We start from the raw sequence: 18,791 nt of genomic DNA, 5'->3' as shown, positions 1-18,791 counted from the left end.
GATTATGGGAATACCACAACTTTGGAAGAAAAGCATGAAGCCGATAGAGAAATGTTGTATAATTTGTCTCTGATACAAAATCCAACCTTGAGAGAAAAAGTTGATTGGTTCATCGTGAAGAAGATGATCAGTGCTAAATTGAAACTTGGACTTGGAAATTCAAAAAACTAAGAGGCTCTAATGATGTCATTAAGACTGAAGAGCAATTAGCTGATGAATTACATTAACCAATATTCACAAAGTTTCGTAGAAGGAAGGTTTATTCCAAGGAAGTTGATTATATCTGGTCCGCTGATTTGAATGAACTCGAGAATGATAAGGGGAACAAGTATTCTTTAACCGTTATTGATTTGAGGAGTAGATACGCATGGGTTGTCCCTTTAAAAAACAAAACAGGTAATACTCTTATGTTAGCCTTTCAACAGATATTTAATAAAAGTAAGAGAAAACCTAAAAAAATTGTGGACTGATGAGGGTAGAGAGTTTTATAACAAGACATTTATGAATTTTCTAAAAGATAACAGTATTACATTATACAGTACCTTTAATGAAGGGAAGGCCATTGTTGTTGAACGTTTTAATCGTACCTTAAAAAAGAGACTATATAAAAAATTCACAGAACTCGGTTCACAACAATGGTCATCTTTTATTCAGGATATTGTGGATAAGTATAATGATCTGATTCACACGTCAACGAATATGAAACCATCAGAAACATTTACAAAATTAAAATATGAAAAAGATTAATATCAGAAAACCTCAGTTCAAAGTTGGTGATATCGTAAGAATATATAGGTGGAAATCTCATTTTGAAAAAGGTTATACAAAGTGATGGACAAATGAACTTTTTAAAATTGTTTATGTAATAGATACGGTTCCTTGGACTTATAAGATATATGATTTAGAAGGGGAAGAGATTTTAGGTTCATTTTATTCACAGGAATTACAAAAGACAAAACTCAGCAGATAATACCCATGCGAGCAATTGGTTGGTCCTTCACTCCCTCCTACTATACACCGTTGTGGACACTCGAGGGCCAAGTCCAAGGTGCATAACAGTATATAATGTGTGTCAAGGGGGACGTTCTTAGATCTGTGAACCCCAAACACAGAATCCTCAACTGAATAGTCAAGGCTTAACTTTTGTTTGTTGATGTGTGTGTGTGTGTGTGCAATGGGAGCAATGGGTTGGCGCTTCACTCCCTCCTACTATACACCGTTATGGACACTCGAGGGCCACGTCCGAGGTGTATAACAGTATATAATGTGTGTGAAGGGGGACGTTCTTAGATATGTGAACCCCAAACACAGAATCCTCAACTGAATAGTCAAGGCTTAACTTTTGTTTGGTGGTGTGTGTGTGTGTGTGTGTGTGTGTGTGTGTGTGTGTGTGTGTGTGTGTGTGTGTGTCCCAACCCTCACATTCAAAATCTTAACCCCAACACTCACATTCAAAATCTCAACCCCAACCCCCCAACCCTCGCCCAACACAATGTCTTTTTCAAAATGAGATTTCCACCGATATATATTTTTTCGTTTTTTTTCTCTTCTTCCAATTCTGTCTTTTAAGTCTTTCAGGTTTGATGATGTAGAAAGGGGGAGTAAGCCTGCATTTTCTTCCCAGAACTAACAATATATATTTTTTCTGTTTTTTTTCTCTTCTTCCAATTCTGTCTTTTAAGGCTTTCAGGTTTGATGACGTGGAAAGGGGGAGTAAGAACTTTCTTGATAGGTTTAGATCCTAAAGAGTGGTAGCATTTCAAGTCTCCAAAATAAACCCAACTTTCCAAGTCTCCAAGGTATAACCACATTCCTGTTGAGTTTCCAAGATACGTATCACATTATGAGTTATCAAGCCAGAACCCACATTTCAAGTCTCCATAAATATAACCATCTATCCAAGACTCCAAGGTAGAATCACAATTTCCAGAAATAGTGTGGGTTTCGGTGATAGATCTCACATAGTATAACTGTGGATCATCAAGGAAATCTCCATTTTTCCAATTTTGATGGGTTTCAGTGATAGATCTCACATAGTATAACTGTGGATCATCAAGGAAAACTCCATTTTTCCAATTTTTATGGGTTTCAGTGATAGATCTCACATAGTATAACTGTGGATCATCAAGGAAAACTCCATTTTTCAAAATGTCTGAAATTTGTGAGTCTCCGAGGTAAAACTTGTATTCTGGCTCATCAAGGTATAACTTGTTCAGGGGGTATTGTCTTGATAACTCACAATGAATATTATTTGTTGCAAAACTCTTTTTCAGGACTTTGCTGGTCTCCAAGGTATAACCTTTTGGTTGGGTCATCAAGGACGAACTCGTTCTGTGGGTCTTGGTCGTTCATAAGGTCTTCAACCAAGCCAACAATTTTGCCCCAAGTTGTCGCAAAAGCAGTATTTTCATTTCGTATTTCAGATACAATTTCCTGTGAGAGAAAATAATAATGTATTAATTAAGTGATTTAATTATTAAATGAGTATGCTTCATTCAAACTTTGAAAATAGGAAAATAAAATCTTACCTCAACAGATAAGAGGTTTGAATCCAGTTCATCAACTTGAAGGTTTAGTTCCATACAAGTCGTCAATCTCCAAGGAACCCCAAAGTCATCCCACTCAAGGCCTAGCTCGTTCTGTGGGTCTTGGTCACTCACAAGGTCTTCAACCAAGCCAACAATTTTGCCCCAAGTTGTGGCAAAATCGGTATTTTCAGATACAATTTCCTGTGAGAGAAAATAATAATGTATTAATTAAGTTATTTAATTATTAAATGAGTCTATGCTTAAATCAAACTGAAAATAGGGAAATAAAATCTTACCTCAATGGATAAGAGGTTTGAATCCAGTTCATCAACTTGAAGGTTTCGTTCCATACAAGTCGTCGATCTCCAGGCAGGCACACAGCACACCATTGCCAGCAAAAAAAAATGTTTAAAATGGAGCCTGGGCTTGAGGCTTTTTTGGGAAAGACTGGTGGGTGTGATTTCCTTTGGAAATTCCCTGGGCAAGCCCAGGCAAATTTTTCAAAAGCTTAACATTCTAGAATTTTCTGGTGATTTCTTTGTGAGTCAGAGATGAACTGGAAATGATGTAAGAGTGGGTGGGGCTTAGCAAAAGTGGGTGGGGCTTAGAAAAGGTGGGTGGGGCTTAAAATACCTCATAAAGTGGGCGGGGCTTAGGGAAAGTGGGCGTGGCTTATGGAACTAACCCATGAAGGTGGGCGGGGCTTGGGGTAAGTGGGCGGGGCATAAAGAAAAGTGGGCGGGGCTAACTAAAATTCCTTGAGGAGTGGGCGGGGCTTATGAAAAGTGGGCGTGGCCTAACAAAAAATAACCTGTGGCTCAGGAGGTGGTCAAACAAGAGCATTAAGAGAAGTTTATCATTTCATCATGGCACAAAAGGGGTATCTGAAAAAATATAAAGATTCAAATGTTTTATTTTTAAATATTTTAGATGGGGATTATTGTACAAAAAAAATTAAACTATTGAAGGAATTTGAGAATGAACAAATCTTTATAGGTTCAATGAGTGAGCTAAACAATATGCATTGGTTATTTGAAAAAGAGTGTCCCTCGACTTACATGTTTCAGATATTTCTTTAGAATCACCTTTAACAAATCACATCACTACTTTACTACTTGAACAAATCTTTATCTTATTGCATTGGTTATTTGAAAAAAAGTGTCCCTAGGTTAAAAGGGGAGACAAATAAATATACCTTGGGATAAAAAGGGGGTTTACTTTTTAGGGGGGGAAAAAAAAATGAATTGCTGAAAATCCCCCATTCATTTACATGGGGAAAAGTGAGCCAGAATCAGTATATTCACCCTATTGACGTCATATCAATTTTTATGACATTCCTATTTTTTGACATTTTTTGTTTCACAATCCAGAGTTTTCATCGGAGCTTCGTGAAACTTGCCATGTATATGCAGAAAGCCCACGCGCAGGCAGTAACCATCTCCGATTTTGGAAATTCTCCTGAGAAAAAAAGTTGACGTCATAATATCGCCGCTAATGGAAATCGCCTTTACCATTATCTCCGAAACTAGGCAAGCTGTTTGAATTTTGTTTGCGGGAATCAAGCCGGGCATTAGCACAGATAATTTATCGCAAACCTGATACATCACAATTACGTCATATTCGTTTTTATGACGTCATCATTAAGAGGACGAGGATCTTAGCTCATTTGAGCTTGTTTTACAACTAAGCACTGATAACAAATATCAGTGCCCACTTATACCATGAAAATGGTACAAAGTTGTTTTTTTTTGAAAACAATGTCGAGGCTCATGTCAGAGCTAACACAGAATGTAAAACAAGGGAAGCAGGAGACAAGAGGGGCAGGAGAGGGAAGCACAAAACAGTGGGGAACATAGCCATTAGGAGATCTGTGGAAGGGAGAGGGATGGGGTGGGTACATGGGGTATACAAGATGGACGCTAAAGGGACTTTCAGGAAGGAAATTTGAAGGAGGTGAGTATGGGGTGGATTAACGAGGGTAGAAAAGATCGAGGATTTGGATGGGGGGAGAGAAGAGATGATGGTGAACATATGTTTTAAAGACCTGAAGGGAAGAATGGGATTGAAGAGAGTGTGGGAGTTTGTTCCAGAGGTGGGGAAAAAGGGGAATGAAAGAGTTAAGGTGAGTAGTGATTAGTGATTTCGCTAGTTTCACCAGAAGGGGGTTGCTGGTGGACATTGAAGGCCCGACGGAAATATGGGGAGAACAGATCACAGACAGAGCAGGGGGTGTGGGGCAAAGCTGGAGATGAGACGGTAGAAGACAGAAAGACCATCGACCTGCCTGTGGTGAGAGAATGAGAGACATAAAGACTCAGCTTAATCGCGGGAGATACCAATGATCCGAAATGCTGTGGTTTCCACAGCTTGAAGCCAAGAAAGGTGAGAGGTGGGAGCACCAGCCCAGAGGGGAGAGCAGTACTCCATCAGGCTGTGGATGAAAGCTTTTTTTTTATTGTCAGGTACCCAGGTGTGCCAAGGAAGGACTTTGCATGATGGAAGATGCCCAGTCAGCGACTGGCTTTTGAGGACAGCTTGGAAATGTGGCTTTCCTAGGAAAGATCATGGCAGATAGTGAGATCTAGAAGATTGTTGAGAAAGTAGATGGGGGGTTTCCAAACGGTTCTTTCAGAGAGACATAGTGAGAGTGTGAGATTTGTCAGGATTGAAAGACATGTTCCACATGTTGGACCAGCTTGTGATTTTTATCCAGATCTGCAGAGAGTGAAAAGGCTGCTGCTTGCCGATAAGAGAGATGACAGATGGTACGGCAGAGGGTGGAGTCATCAGCAAAGAGATAAAGAGGATTTTCCAGAGTCCGATGTCAGCTGGGGAAGAAATGAATGGCAGTGTCATCCACTGGACGAGGACCATGCCTGCCAAGGCTGCAGCGATACTGTGTACCCACCCTCTTCTCCACGGGTATAGTTTTTGGTTACCTTTGGCTAAATACTAGCACATCCACATTTTGATGGTTGCCGTTGGCTAATACGAGCTCATCCGCCTCACATTAAGGGTTCCACTACCCCTCTCGGAAACCTGAGTTGCCACAAAACGGTCCTATCCAGATGGGTGTTTTTTCAGGAGACACCATCTCCTTACTGGATGGCCATTGGCTCCTGAAGGGACCTCATCCACCTTTTGTCAGGTGTTGTTTGTAGTCCTGGTAGGGTATCACAGTCACCATCCCCACCAGCAAGCCAATGAGGGGTGTTAGTTTAGTCACCGCCAACCTGACCAATCCGAAGTTTGTTTTTAACACCTTCAGTTTAAGTTCTTGTCAATTGTGTGAACAAGTGGTGAATGGTCACTATGTTGCACACCATATTTGTGAAAATGTTTTGGTTTTTTTTCATCCTCTCAGAAGATGCAATAACAATACAATATACGATTACATGAAAAACGGGAAATAAAACCAATGTCAAAGAACGAAAATGCCAAATGTGCTAAATAAAAGGACATATATATATATATATATATATATATATATATATATATATATATATATATATATATATATATATATATATATGTCATGCAACAAAAATTTTTCCATTATTTTACATGATAAAGATGTAACACATCAAGGAGCAATAAAAAAAAGAAAATGATGAATGTAAAGACAGAGTACACAATAAAATAAGAACACGTAAATGCTACGTTTTAAGAATTTTAAAATGTACTAGATGACCCGTGAACCCGTTGGTTTCCCGTTGTGACAGCGGTTGATGAAAAAAATCATTTCAGGAAAAAAAAAAATAGCTCCAGCGAACTATACCGCCGAGGTTGTTTGCATTGATCAAATTCTCCCGAAGAGTACTTGACTGAATCTGGAATTGATTTTTTAATAATTTTTCGTTCCCAGATTTGAATGAAACTTGATACTGCCCACCGCAGGAGAATGGTAAATAAGGTGCGCTGAAAATTTTTGCGCTATCCTGTACCGTTTTGGCTGTATTTTGGGAACATACATACATACATACATACATACATACAAGATGAGAGTTTTAGTAAAATATAGATAGATGAAGCAAACAAACTCACTCTTGGGGGTGGTAGTTTGAGGCTCGGGGTGACGCTGAATGGCTGCCCAACCCCTCAGTACTAGTGAGGCTGGGACTCTCTGAAAGTCCAACAGAGGGGCTTGTACATAAACCCAGTGCTGAAAGGCGCTCAGCTAGGGAGCCTGGGCCAACCGGGCCAGATGGCGATGCTGAGCAAGGACCGTTGAGAGCTTCAAGCAGTGACACAGCTTCATACCCAGGTGGGATTGTGTCGAAGCACTTATAAAAGAAAGGACAGGTGAGGGAGAGGATGCCAGTGAGCAGACTGGACTTTTTAATGTTTGTAACAACTTTACCAGTCTCTTTTACATTTCTTAAACATCGAGAGTCATCATTACCTCATCACTGTGCGCTGCATGCGGTGTTAGTTTTGAGCTCCATTGAAGGGCACGGATTTGTAGCAGTCCACGGAATGCTGGGAAAAAGGGTGGATGATAGGGAACAAAAATAAACTTTCAAAGGGAGAAACAAAAACAGGGTGTCCATTGCTTTAGTAATTTCAACTCCACTGCCCCCCCCACCCCCGCCAAACATCATTAATTGGTGTTTAAAAAGAAAGAACTTGTACATATTCAGATTTGTGAAAACAATTTCCAGCAGTGTAGGGTCGGATCTGATCTCTCTCTCTGTCTCTCTGTCTCTCTGTCTCTCTGTCTGTCTGTCTGTCTGTCTGTCTGTCTGTCTGTCTGTCTGTCTGTCTGTCTGTCTGTCTGTCTGTCTGTCTGTCTGTCTGTCTGTCTGTCTGTCTGTCTGTCTGTCTCTCTCTCTCTCTCTCTCTCTCTCTCTCTCTCTCTCTCTCTCTCTCTCTCTCTCTCTCTCCCCTTGTAATGGCCTCTGATTCTCTGTGATCACGTGAGGTTTACCAAGGTAGAGGACTTCCATATAGGCATAAGGAGTTCTCCTTTGTTTGTCTTGTATAACACTGAGATGATGGCTGTGCTCCTGGGCATGAAGATCATGAGTGTAATGACTTGAATAGCACAGGAAAGAGAACACCATGACTATGATATATATGCTGTTTCTGCAATTTACCCTTGCTTTCAAATTCTTCATGTTGTGCTTTTATGAACACAATTTCAGTTTAAGTTGATAATGATGAACTCACATTTCATTTCCTGTCACAATACCAAACTATCATCTCATGTTTATGCCTGGTGTTGGCTTTATGGTCAGGGTGGAAGGCTTGGGGTCCCATGATCCTGAGTTCAAATCCCCCTTGGCTATTGAATTAATACCAGGTGGGGTTGACTCTGCCTGTCATCCTTCCGAGGTCGGCAAAATGAGTGCCAGCATGCTGGTATCCTGTGTCGGAATGGCGACCCGTCCAGGATTGTGTCCAATAGCCAAGGAGACTGCTTCGGCAGCACCAACGCTCTGCACAGAGTATGGTCCCGATGGATGGATGGATGGATGGATGGATCTCATTTCTACCCTCATAATATTGGAGGACATTGGGAAGTTTTGAATTTTTGGCCACAATCTTTAATCTCAGACATGCAACCTCAGAGCATTACATCGAGACATGTTGTCGTAAACCGTTTCGAAATGGATATTGTAAACTCGAAGGGTACTCGGTAGAGTGCATGCCTCCACCACACAATGCCTGATAAAGTTGAACATATCGGGCCCATTGCATTTTTGAAATACCATGCTACATATCGTTTTTGGCGCAATCTTTCAATGGTGAAGAATCACTTCAAAGATTGCAAAAATTCTCGTCTCCGGATCTGGATTCGGATCTTCACCAAAATGAATCAATTCTTCCTTGTCACATACCCAACGGTTCCACCAAGTTTAGTTTGAATACGTCCACAACTTTTTCAGATATCCTCTTATATATAATTTTTGGCTTTATCTCTCAACAGTGAAAATAGGGGCAATACCCCAGGATGCTCCCCTGGTAGAATAATGATACTGAGGAAGTCAATGTGGGACAGAATCAGAGGATTTATTGTGGGGGGGGGGTCAACCCCCACCCCCCATAAATCCCCTTCAACCCCCATTTTTTTCAAATAGCATGAACGAACTTTGGTGCATCACGGATGATGAAGGTTGTGGTCAAGTTTCATCGCCATTGTATGTGTAGTTTCTGAGAAGAAAGCAAATACCTATTTTGGGGAGCAACCCCCATAGACCCCTTAAGAGCCCGATTGTTTTTTTTTTCATGCCATTAACAAACTTTGGTGCATACAGGTTTCTGGTAAAGTTTCATCAAAATCGTATGCGTCATTTCAGAGAAGAATTTACAAGTATTTGTGGACAGACGGACAACATGCTATGCCACAAGCTCCCAGAAACTACGTTCCATGTGAGCTAAAAATCACCCCCAGATTGACATGTCCACACATTTTAACATAGGGGCAATGCCCCCAGGGTGATCACCTGGTAGTGGCTGGATAAGATAAACAGGGAACCACTGGTCGGCATGGATGACCGATAAAATATGAAACGGAGAAGAAAGTCAATACCTATGGATTGTTTTTCAATGCCGTGAACAAACTTTATGAAAATATAACCTCCTTCCACCTTTGGTGATGGAGGTCATATATTTTTTTGTATACATTGTTGAGGCTCGTATGAGAGCTAACACACAACGCACAGCAAAAAAAGAGGCGGGGGGGGGGGACATGAGACAAGAGGTGCGGGAGAGGGAAGGACAAAACAGTGGGGAACAGAGACATGAGGAGATCTGTGGAAGGGAGAGGGATGGGACGGGGAACATGGGGAATAGAAGATGGACACTACAGGGGCTTTCAGGACCTTACAAAAAAAAGACCTATTGAGAAGTACAACAGGAAATTTGAAGGTGGGATTGTGGTGGATTAACGGGGGTAGAAAAGATCGAGGTTTTGGATAGGGGAAGATAAGAGGTGGTGGTGAACAGCTGTTTTGAAGACCTGGAGGGAAGAATGGGATTGAAGAGAGTGAGGGAGTTTATTCCATATGCAGGAAAAAAGAGGAATGAAAGAGTGAAGGTGAGCAGTGAATCTTGATTTTGGGAGTTTTACCACAAGGGAGTTGTTGGCGGATCTTGAGTGCCCTGTGGAAATATGGTGGGGGCATATCGCAGACAGAGCAGCGGGGTGGGGGGGGAGGGCGAGACTGGAGAGGAGATGGTAGAAGACAGAGAGACCACCGTCCTGCCTGTGGTGAGAGAGTGAGAGGCCCAAATACTCGGCCACACCGTAGGAGATACCAATGATCCGAAATGCCTTGGTTTCCACAGCATGAAGCCAAGAAAGGTGAGAGGCAGGAGCATCAGCCCAGAGGGGAGAGCAGTGCTCCATCAGGCTATGGACTAAAGCGTTGTATGTAGTCAGGAGCTCAGGTGGGCCGAGGAAGGACTTTTCATGACGGAAGATTCCCAGTCGAAGACTGGCTTTGGGGGCCAGGTTGGAAGTGTGGCTTTCCCAGGAAAGATCATTTCAGATAGTGAGACGCAGAAGCTTGAAAAAAGGACTTCTTCCAGAGGATTCTTGAGAAAGTAAATGAGGGGGGGGGGTTCTACACAGTGCTTTTGGAGAGACATAGTGAGAGTGTGAGATTTGTCAGGATTGAAAGATACATTCCAAGTGTTGGACCAGTTTGGGATTTCATCCAAATCTGCAGAGAGCGAAGTAGCTGCGGCTTGCCGGTCTGAGGGATGACCAATGGTACGACAGAGGGTGGACTCATCAGCAAAGATATAAAGAGGATTTTCCAGAGAGTCGGAGAGATCATTGATGAAAACTAAAAAAAGAACAGGGCCCAGAATGCTACTTTGAGGAACTCCAGCCTGGACATGAGGAGGGGATGAAAGAACTCCATTTAGGGCCACATGTTGGCTGCGACAGGAGAGGAAGTCTGCGAGCCATGAGTGGAGATGGCCTTGGATACCATAGGAAGAGAGTTTGCTGAGCAGGGCAGGGTGCCAGACTGTGTCAAAAGCACATGATATGTCCAGGGATACGGCTCGGATTTCCTGTCTGGTATTGAGTACCTCCATCCATTGTTGGGAGAGCAGAAGCAGCATATCCAGGGTAGAGTGACCTGGTTTGAAGCCAAATTGATGATCAGAAATCAAGCCATTGGAGAAGAAGGATTTAATGTCTGAAGCGATGATGGATTCCATAACCTTGCTGATGATTGGGAGAAGACTGATTGGTCTGTAGTTGCAGGGATCTGTTTTTGCACCTTTTTAGATCCTGGTGGAAGATCTCCAAGTCTTACTCACGTTGTTGTTCTTGTGGGCTTTTTTGTTTCACAGCCTACAGCTTTCATCGAAATTTCCTGAAACTTGGCAAATACATGTAAAAATACCCTGCGCAGACAGTGACCATCTCCGATTTTGAAAATTCCTCCTAGAAAAAAGTTATGACGTCAAAATATCTCCGCTAATGGGAATAGCCTAAAAAATTATCTCAAAATCGGGAAGCTTTTTGAATTCTGTTTGTGGGAATCGAACAGGACATTAGCAGAGATGAATTACCGCACATATGATACATCACTATGACGTCATATCAATTTTTATGACGTCATTCCTATTTTTTGACTTTTTGTTTCACAACCCAGAGTTTTCATCGAATCTTCGTGAAACTTGCCATGTATATACAGAAAGCCCACGCGCAGGCAGTAACCATCTCCGATTTTGGAAATTCTTCCGAGAAAAAAGTTGACGTCATAATATCGCCGCTAATTGAAATCGCCTATACCATTATCTCCGAAACTAGGCAAGCTGTTTGAATTTTGTTTGCGGGAATCAAGCCGGGCATTAGCACAGATATTTTATCACAAACCTGATACATCACAATGACGTCATATTCGTTTTTTTTATGACGTCATCATTAAGAGGACGAGGATCTCAGCTCATTTGAGCTTATTTATGTTTGCAGGGCGGTAATGCTTGCTGATTTCCAACCATATGGCAGATGACCTTGAGCATATGAGAGGGTGAATAGAACAGAGAGAGGGTGAGCAAGAGCAGAGGGGTAGGTTTTTAGGACACGTGGGCTGATGCCGTCTGGACCGGTTGCAGAATCTGAGTCGAGGTTTGACAGCAAGCTCTCCACCTTGTCAGGAGAAAAGGACACAGAGTCCAGGGACAGTTGGGTGCGACTGGGTAAGGTGGGTACAGAAAGCGATCGGTTTCAGACACAAGATTTAGCTGCAAACACTGAGTTTTGGCATTCAGCCTTTTCATGTGTGGTATCAGCAGTGCGGCCATTTGAGGTAAGGGAGGGGAGGGTGGGGAAACATACACCAGAAACATGTTTGATTAGATGCCACCAGGATTTGGAAGCCGGAGAGAGGTTTGAGAGTTTGACATGAGATGAGAAATGTTTTTTGGCTCTCCTGAGGGTAGATACACACTTGTTCCAAGCTTTGTGGAAGGAACTGAGATTACACTTAGTTGGGTTTGCTTTCCTTGAGGCAAAGGCAAGTTGTTTCAGGACAACTGCCTCACCACAAGCTTCAGTGAACCAAGGGCGGGAGGAAGGGTAGGACAACTGAAGACGAGAGGTGATAAATCTGTGCATGTGGGAGAGCAAGTTTCTTTGAAAGAATTCCCAGGATGAGTTGATGTTGGAGAAAGTAGCGATAGGAGAACAGTGGATAAGTTTGATGGCTGCTTTGGAGACCCTGCCAGTCGGATTGAGTGAAATGCCAAACTCGACGGCGGTGAGGTGGTTCTCTGATAATAGCCAGAGAGATGTCCACTTTGACAAGCACGTGGTCAGAAGAACCGATTGGAACGAAGGAAGAACAGCAGATATTTTCAGGGAAATTTGTCAAAATAAGATCCAGAAGAGATGGAGTACCATTGGTTGAGTTCCGGGTCAGGAAGTTGACCGATTGAGTCATTCACAATGAGTCACAGAAGTCTTTTGATGAAGTGCCATGACAGGTGAGAGAGGTACCCACACCCAGCCAACTGGCATGATGACAATTGAAGTCACCACATATGAGGAATAGAGAGTTCGGATGAGATGACTGAAGTTGGTCCAAGTTTTCAGATGGTGAGGTGTCAATGGATCATCATTGTTTGGTGGACAGTACACTACACATATAAACATGAGGTGGGAGTGGAGGGAAGCCATAGCCAGAGGTATTCCTGGGGGTGTGGGGGAGTGAGGGCAGTGCATGGAGAGTGAGGAATAGTCTTTGATGAAGAGAGCAACTCCGCCGCCAGGACGAGGCTCAGGTCTGTCATACCAAGGTCATAATATTGCATTGTGACAAACAGTAATGACAAATTCTTATGAAGAATATTGCATCGCTTGCAATTGAATTATGTGTGTGCTGTATGTGCCACATATAATAACAATGATAGGATTACACCAGTAATAAGACACTCCCCATGTCCTTTTTCTCCAGTGACCATTCAAACAATCATCCTGGTAAACATTAACCTCATTCACGAAAATACACTTTGAACTCCGAGCTCTGAAACACCAGACATGTTGTTTGAATTATCCTGTTCAAGAAGGTTACAGCATTCAAACTGCTCAAACTTCAAACAGAGAATTACAAACTCTGTTCCTGCACTTATAATACATAGGTATTAAGTGTTCAGAAATTCTTATATTCTATTGTGAATTAGTTATTGATTGATGCATCTCTTAAGAAATTCTGCATAAGGAAGCAACATATCCATCAGAGACTGAAAGAGGAGGAAGAAAATGTGATGTATTTGCAGCCTCACGCAAGCGGCAGATGGGGCAATTGCTGGCCTGGTAGCGAAGTGTCTCGGCACAGCAACTGCATAAGCATAGGTGGCGGCACGGAAGGATGAGTGTGTCCCGCACATCCGACAGGCACACCACGCACTCACCACTGTTGTCACTGCCTTCATCTTCTGACTGTGGAAAAGAAAAAGAAAAAAAATTGAAATGTGGCACCTAGTTTTACTTTTCGAATGGAGATAATAACTAGAGAGTTCATAGAACACATGCCTGGCGTTGGCTTAATGGTTAGGGTGGTGGGCTTTGGATCCTAAGGTCCTGAGTTCAAATCCTGCTCAACTGTTAAATTAATACCAGGTGGGGTTAACTCGGCCTGTCATCCTTCCGAGGTTGGCAAAATGAGTGCCAGCATGCTGGCATCCTATGTCGGAGTGATGACCCGTCCAGGATTGTGCCCAATAGCCAAGGAGACTGCTTAAGCAGCACCAACACTCTGCACAGAGTATGGTCCCAATCTCCTCCTCCTCCTCCTCCTCCTCCTCATAGAACACCATACCCCACACAGTCTTGAGATAAAAGACATGGAGAGGGTCTTTTCAACTCTTGTTTTGCATTGTCGAGCAAGATCTATATTTCCTATAAGCTGTGATTTTTGTCTGAATCTCAATGTTTCTCAATGCTGAGAGTGCCAGCGGCAAATTTGATTGGTCAAGGTGGTGTAATATTTTGTCCAATTTTTGCAAAACTGGAGGTTATTGGAAATGCCAACCAGGCGATTTGTGTTCTCCAGTATATGATTAAATTTAAATAAAATAAAGATTTTAAAGGCTGTCGAAAAAAACAACTTTTTTTGGAAGTTGACCCCCATTGATGCACTATCTTTTCCACCACCTTATTTAACACGTTACATTAGTTATTCATGCCTGTTGTTTGTGTATTTTCTGGCGTCCATTAAAAAAACACGGTTTCCTGTTTGGAATGATCTTCAATTTTGTTTCGCTGTCAGACAGGAAGACAGATCTAAGCAATGACTTCACCACATTGTGCGCATGCTCACTCTGGACGAGACTCCGTACAATTTGCCCAATTTACAGCCAAAGTACAGCTAAACTGCAGGTTCATCTTCTTATTAATGTTCCGATTCGTGTTCTAGTGTCCAAAATGCGAAATTAAGTTGTTCCTCGATCATACACTGACATCTGTAGACAGACAGACAGACAGACAGACAGATTGAACCAATTGCTAAACCCGCTTTTCGCTTTGCGCGCAAGGTCATTCATTTACACATGAAGCAGGTCTGTCTCAATCGAAAAAGGATGGCAAGGCAACTTAGGGTGGCATGAAAATATCTATCTTCATGTATATAAAGCTGCCTGTGAACATGTTTACATTTAATGTTAAAGAGTTGAGGTTGCATTTTCAAGTCTCATTATTAAGATGGTAAGATGGGTTGTTTTACAAGAACCATATGTGTAAACATTATATTTTCAACCGGCTTATTCACCGAAAGGGTCATTATTAAATATATTTTTTAAAGCAGCAAAACCTGTTTCATTATTGTGGTGATATGACTGTGATTATGATCTTCACTCTTCTTTGAATCACTTTCTGCTGTAATTGCTCCTCACATGAATTATATCATGTTAAGGACCGATTGCACTTCCTTATAAAACCTCCAGTGGAACAGCATTTCATGTGCAGGAATTTTGTCGCAATGGAAAAGAAAGGTTTTGGTTGGAAAGAACCAAAATTATGCATGATAAATGCATCAGGAAAACAGGTTATTTTTTGTAAGTAATTGACAAGATATTTTTAATTTCATTACTCTTATGATTTAGATTGCCAAAAAAGGAGCAAGAGGGAGGAAAAATGTTTCCTTATAGAGATACAGGTAGTGGAAACAAAAAAGTGGAAACACCGATGTAAAGTCACTTAATGCTTAACCCGCTTTTCACTTTGCGCCCACGTGCGTCCATAAAAGGGCCCACGTTGGCCCACCACGTGCGGTGGGTACGGCGTGTATGCACCGTGGCATAGAGTCCACCAGCATCTGCAATTCTGCAGGAGGGATGCGGCACCATCAGTGTCATGCTCATCAAATCATTGGGCGACCACACAAGCTCTGTGGATGGGGGACATTGTCATTCTGGAAGACACCCATCCCAGCAGGAAAGAAATGCTGCAACATGGAGAGAAGATGATCACTCGGTACCATTAAGCAGCGATTGGCATTGACGTTGCCTTCTAAGGGAATGACTGCACCCAAACCATGCCACGAAAATTGGCCTCACAACATTGCAGAACCACCAGAACCCTCCACTGTGGGAACCAAGCACTCAGGGTTGGAGAGTTCTTCAGGTTGGCGCCAAACGTGCACGCATCCATTTGTCGAGGATATAGTGAAGGATGATTCATCTGACAACATCACATTTCTCCATTGCCACTGCTCAATAGTCCATTGCTTGTGCTCTTTGCACCACTGGACTCGCAAACATGCATTGCCAGGTGTGATGAGCAGTTTGTGCACTGTAACCAGACTATGGTATCCCACTCTGTACAGTTCTCGGCGTAACCTCAGCAGAAGGTTTTTGATGAAATTGGCTGCTCACGCACCAGGTTGAAATTTACAGTCAATTGATCTGCAGTTGCTCGCCTGCTTTGCCTTGCAATTCAAATTAATGCATGGATATCACTCTCCTGGAGTATGCGCTTCCGCCCACTGTTGCCCTTTGCTGATAATGTCTTTCCCTTGGAGTTCCATGCAAACATCCCCTTCGACATCATTGCTCGTGAAACATCAGCAAGTTGAGCTGTCTTTGTCAATGAAGCTCCTGCCAAACGTGCCCCAACAATCACCCCTCTTTAAAAGTCACTGAGGTCTCCTCTTGCAGCTACGCTAGCCATAATTATAGGCAACCAGGCATGTGCAGCATTTTTATACATGACCCGAGGCATGCTGGGATGTTATTTGCTTAATTAACACATGGGCCACACCTATGTGGAAGCCGTTGCTTTCAATATACTTGGTGTCTCTCATTTTACCCAGGTGTTTCCATTTTTTTTCCACTATCTAAATCTCATACATGTCTGAAACTAATTACCATCAAACTTTCTTTTTTGGATATCTTTTGACAACAGGTATGCTTACAACTCGCACATTAAGGTGCAGGAACCATGTATAAGAGATTATACAGCACAAGTCTTTCAACGTCACAACAATTTGTTGAAATCATTATGAGCTTATTGAATGAGAGGTGAGGAAGCAAGTAATGGGAAATATAGTTGTGCTGTGCTACTATTATTAAATGTCACTTCGAGAAAAGGCCTCAACAAACACAGGTTAGACAAATCAAAGGCAAATATGCTAAATCTGAACTTTCCTGTCAAATAACTAATTACAAATACAGTCAGAATTCAGAATTAAAAAAAAGATGGTTATCAAAAAAGGAGGTCAATATACAGGCTGGGATATTAGCATTCACAATTGAGGCAAAATTGGGCTTCCATCTCTGCTATATCTGAAATTGATTCTGCCTGTGAACACTTTCACAAAAGTGTGTCTGTCTGTCTGTCTGTCTGTCTGTCTGTCTGTCTGTCTGTCTGTCTGTCTGTCTGTCTCTCTCTACCTCTCTCTCTACCTCTCTCTCCACCTCTCTCTCCACCTCTCTCTCCACCTCTCTCTCCACCTCTCTCTCCACCTCTCTCTCCACCTCTCTCTCCACCTCTCTCTCCACCTCTCTCTCCACCTCTCTCTCCACCTCTCTCTCCACCTCTCTCTCCACCTCTCTCTCCACCTCTCTCTCCACCTCTCTCTCTCTCTCTCTCTCTCTCTCTCTCTCTCTCTCTCTCTCTCTCTCTCTCTCTCTCTCTCTCTCTCTCTCTCTCTCTCTCTCTCTCTCTCTCTCTCTCTCTCTCTCTCTCGTATATTCTATCATGTCTGTGACCGATATACTCAGCCATGATACACTGAATCCTGTAATGAGGTAGTTGTGGTCAAGCAGATTGCTTTTTCAGCAAAGGGGTTTAACCCGACTGAGAGTAACTTTTTTATCACTCCAGAAGGCTCACACAACGTGTCCTTTCTTAGGTAGGCTTGAAAACCTAATCTTGAGAATCTCAAGACAGAACTCTCCAACCAGTCTCTTTCCTCAAAATCATGGTGGCACCTTACAGGTCCGTCTCTCGTGAATGCACACCCCTCCATCCACTTCCTCACTTCAAACGGCTTCACCCACACTCTGCTCCAGACAAGGCAAACTATCTCAACTCGATGTTTCCTTCCGATTCTCGTGTAACTAGCCCATCCTTCTCGGTCTTAATCTTCTACCCCCATGGTCCCTTCCTACTGGACACTCTCTTGTTACGACCGGACACTCACTTGAGACAGTAGCGAAATTTCTGTTGAGCCTCAACTTTTCAGCATCAATAGGCCAAATTGGCATCAACGTCAAGTCCTGTTCTGCTGCTCTTACTTTTCCTCTATCTGCTCTCTTCCACCTGTACGAAATCTTTTGCTGAATCCTATCAGCCAATAACACTTCCATTCATAAGAAATATCCTGTCAGCCAAGAACACTACCATTCATGAGAAACAAAAACAGGTCCTCTCAATTCTAGACCAACTAGAAGGACACTCGGTGGAGTGCGTACCTCTGCCTTGCAACGCCTGATCCAAAAGAACATATCGGGCCCAATACATTTTTGAAATATCAAGCCATATATCGTTTTTGGCTAAATCTCTCAATGGTGAAGAATCACTTTAAAATTTAAATAACTCTCGTATCCAGATCTGGATTGGGATCTTCACCAAAATCGAAACAGTTCTTCCTGACCACACACTCAATGCATCCACAAAGTTTCAACTGAATCCGCCAACAACTTTTGAGATATCGTGCTATTTATTAGTTGAGTCTGATCTCCCGATGATGAAGAATCACTGAAAAAATTATCAGATCCTGATTCGGATTTTGATCTTCACCAAAATTGAATCAATTCTTCATTGTCACACACCCAACCTATGTACCAAGATCAAGTTTCATCTGAATTCGTCCACAACTTTTTGAGATATCCTATACACAGACAGACAGACAAAGAAACAAGCCGGTAGGCAGCGATGGGTCACCGAGCATGGAAACTATAAGATATAGAGCAAAACGGATGTCATATAGCGGATAGGGAATCACCTTAAGATTATGCATATCAAATCTCATCCAGTTCCATCTACTGATAACTACTCGGTATCCATTTGAATGAAAAGTACCGAAAATGCGGTTTGAAATCGGAAATCCCCAAAGTTTGAGGGGGTGCTGTGGGTGAACAAAGATCTAAATCGAAAATCCGGCTCGATCGTTTGGGCACTATGTATTCCAGACGATTAGTGTGAATTTTCATGACCATTCGACCATAACCCTAAGAGAAGTAGCATTTGGCGCGAAGGCACCTCCAGCTATTGCATATTATCGATTTTTGCACTAATTGATCTTTGACCCCTGACCTAAGCGAAATCGGTCAATATGTCCTGAGGCAAAGTTGTAGTAC

At 42.3% G+C, this 18,791-nt stretch overlaps 1 protein-coding gene across 6 annotated transcripts in view; it reads right to left on the bottom strand.

Moving 5' to 3' along the window:
* Nucleotides 1-18,791, bottom strand: part of LOC147024217 (E3 ubiquitin ligase RNF157-like) — a 226,821-nt gene that overhangs the window by 27,694 nt on the left and 180,336 nt on the right. For all 6 annotated transcript variants that reach the window (XM_085883910.1, XM_085883908.1, XM_085883911.1 and 3 more), the window contains 3 exons: nt 13,275-13,431; nt 6,931-7,007; nt 6,573-6,811 (listed from right to left, as the gene is read on the bottom strand). In XM_085883910.1, coding sequence (XP_085740036.1) covers nt 6,573-6,811; nt 6,931-7,007; nt 13,275-13,431 — 473 coding nt within the window. The remainder of the gene's footprint in view (nt 1-6,572; nt 6,812-6,930; nt 7,008-13,274; nt 13,432-18,791) is intronic.

This window comes from Eptatretus burgeri, chromosome 6 (genome assembly GCF_056783735.1).
Source record: "Eptatretus burgeri isolate ZD-2024b chromosome 6, Ebu_testis_v1, whole genome shotgun sequence".
NCBI classification, from domain to species: domain Eukaryota; kingdom Metazoa; phylum Chordata; class Myxini; order Myxiniformes; family Myxinidae; genus Eptatretus; species Eptatretus burgeri.
The sequence above is the reverse complement of the archived record's forward strand: the minus strand, read 5'-3'. Positions and strand labels throughout refer to the sequence as shown.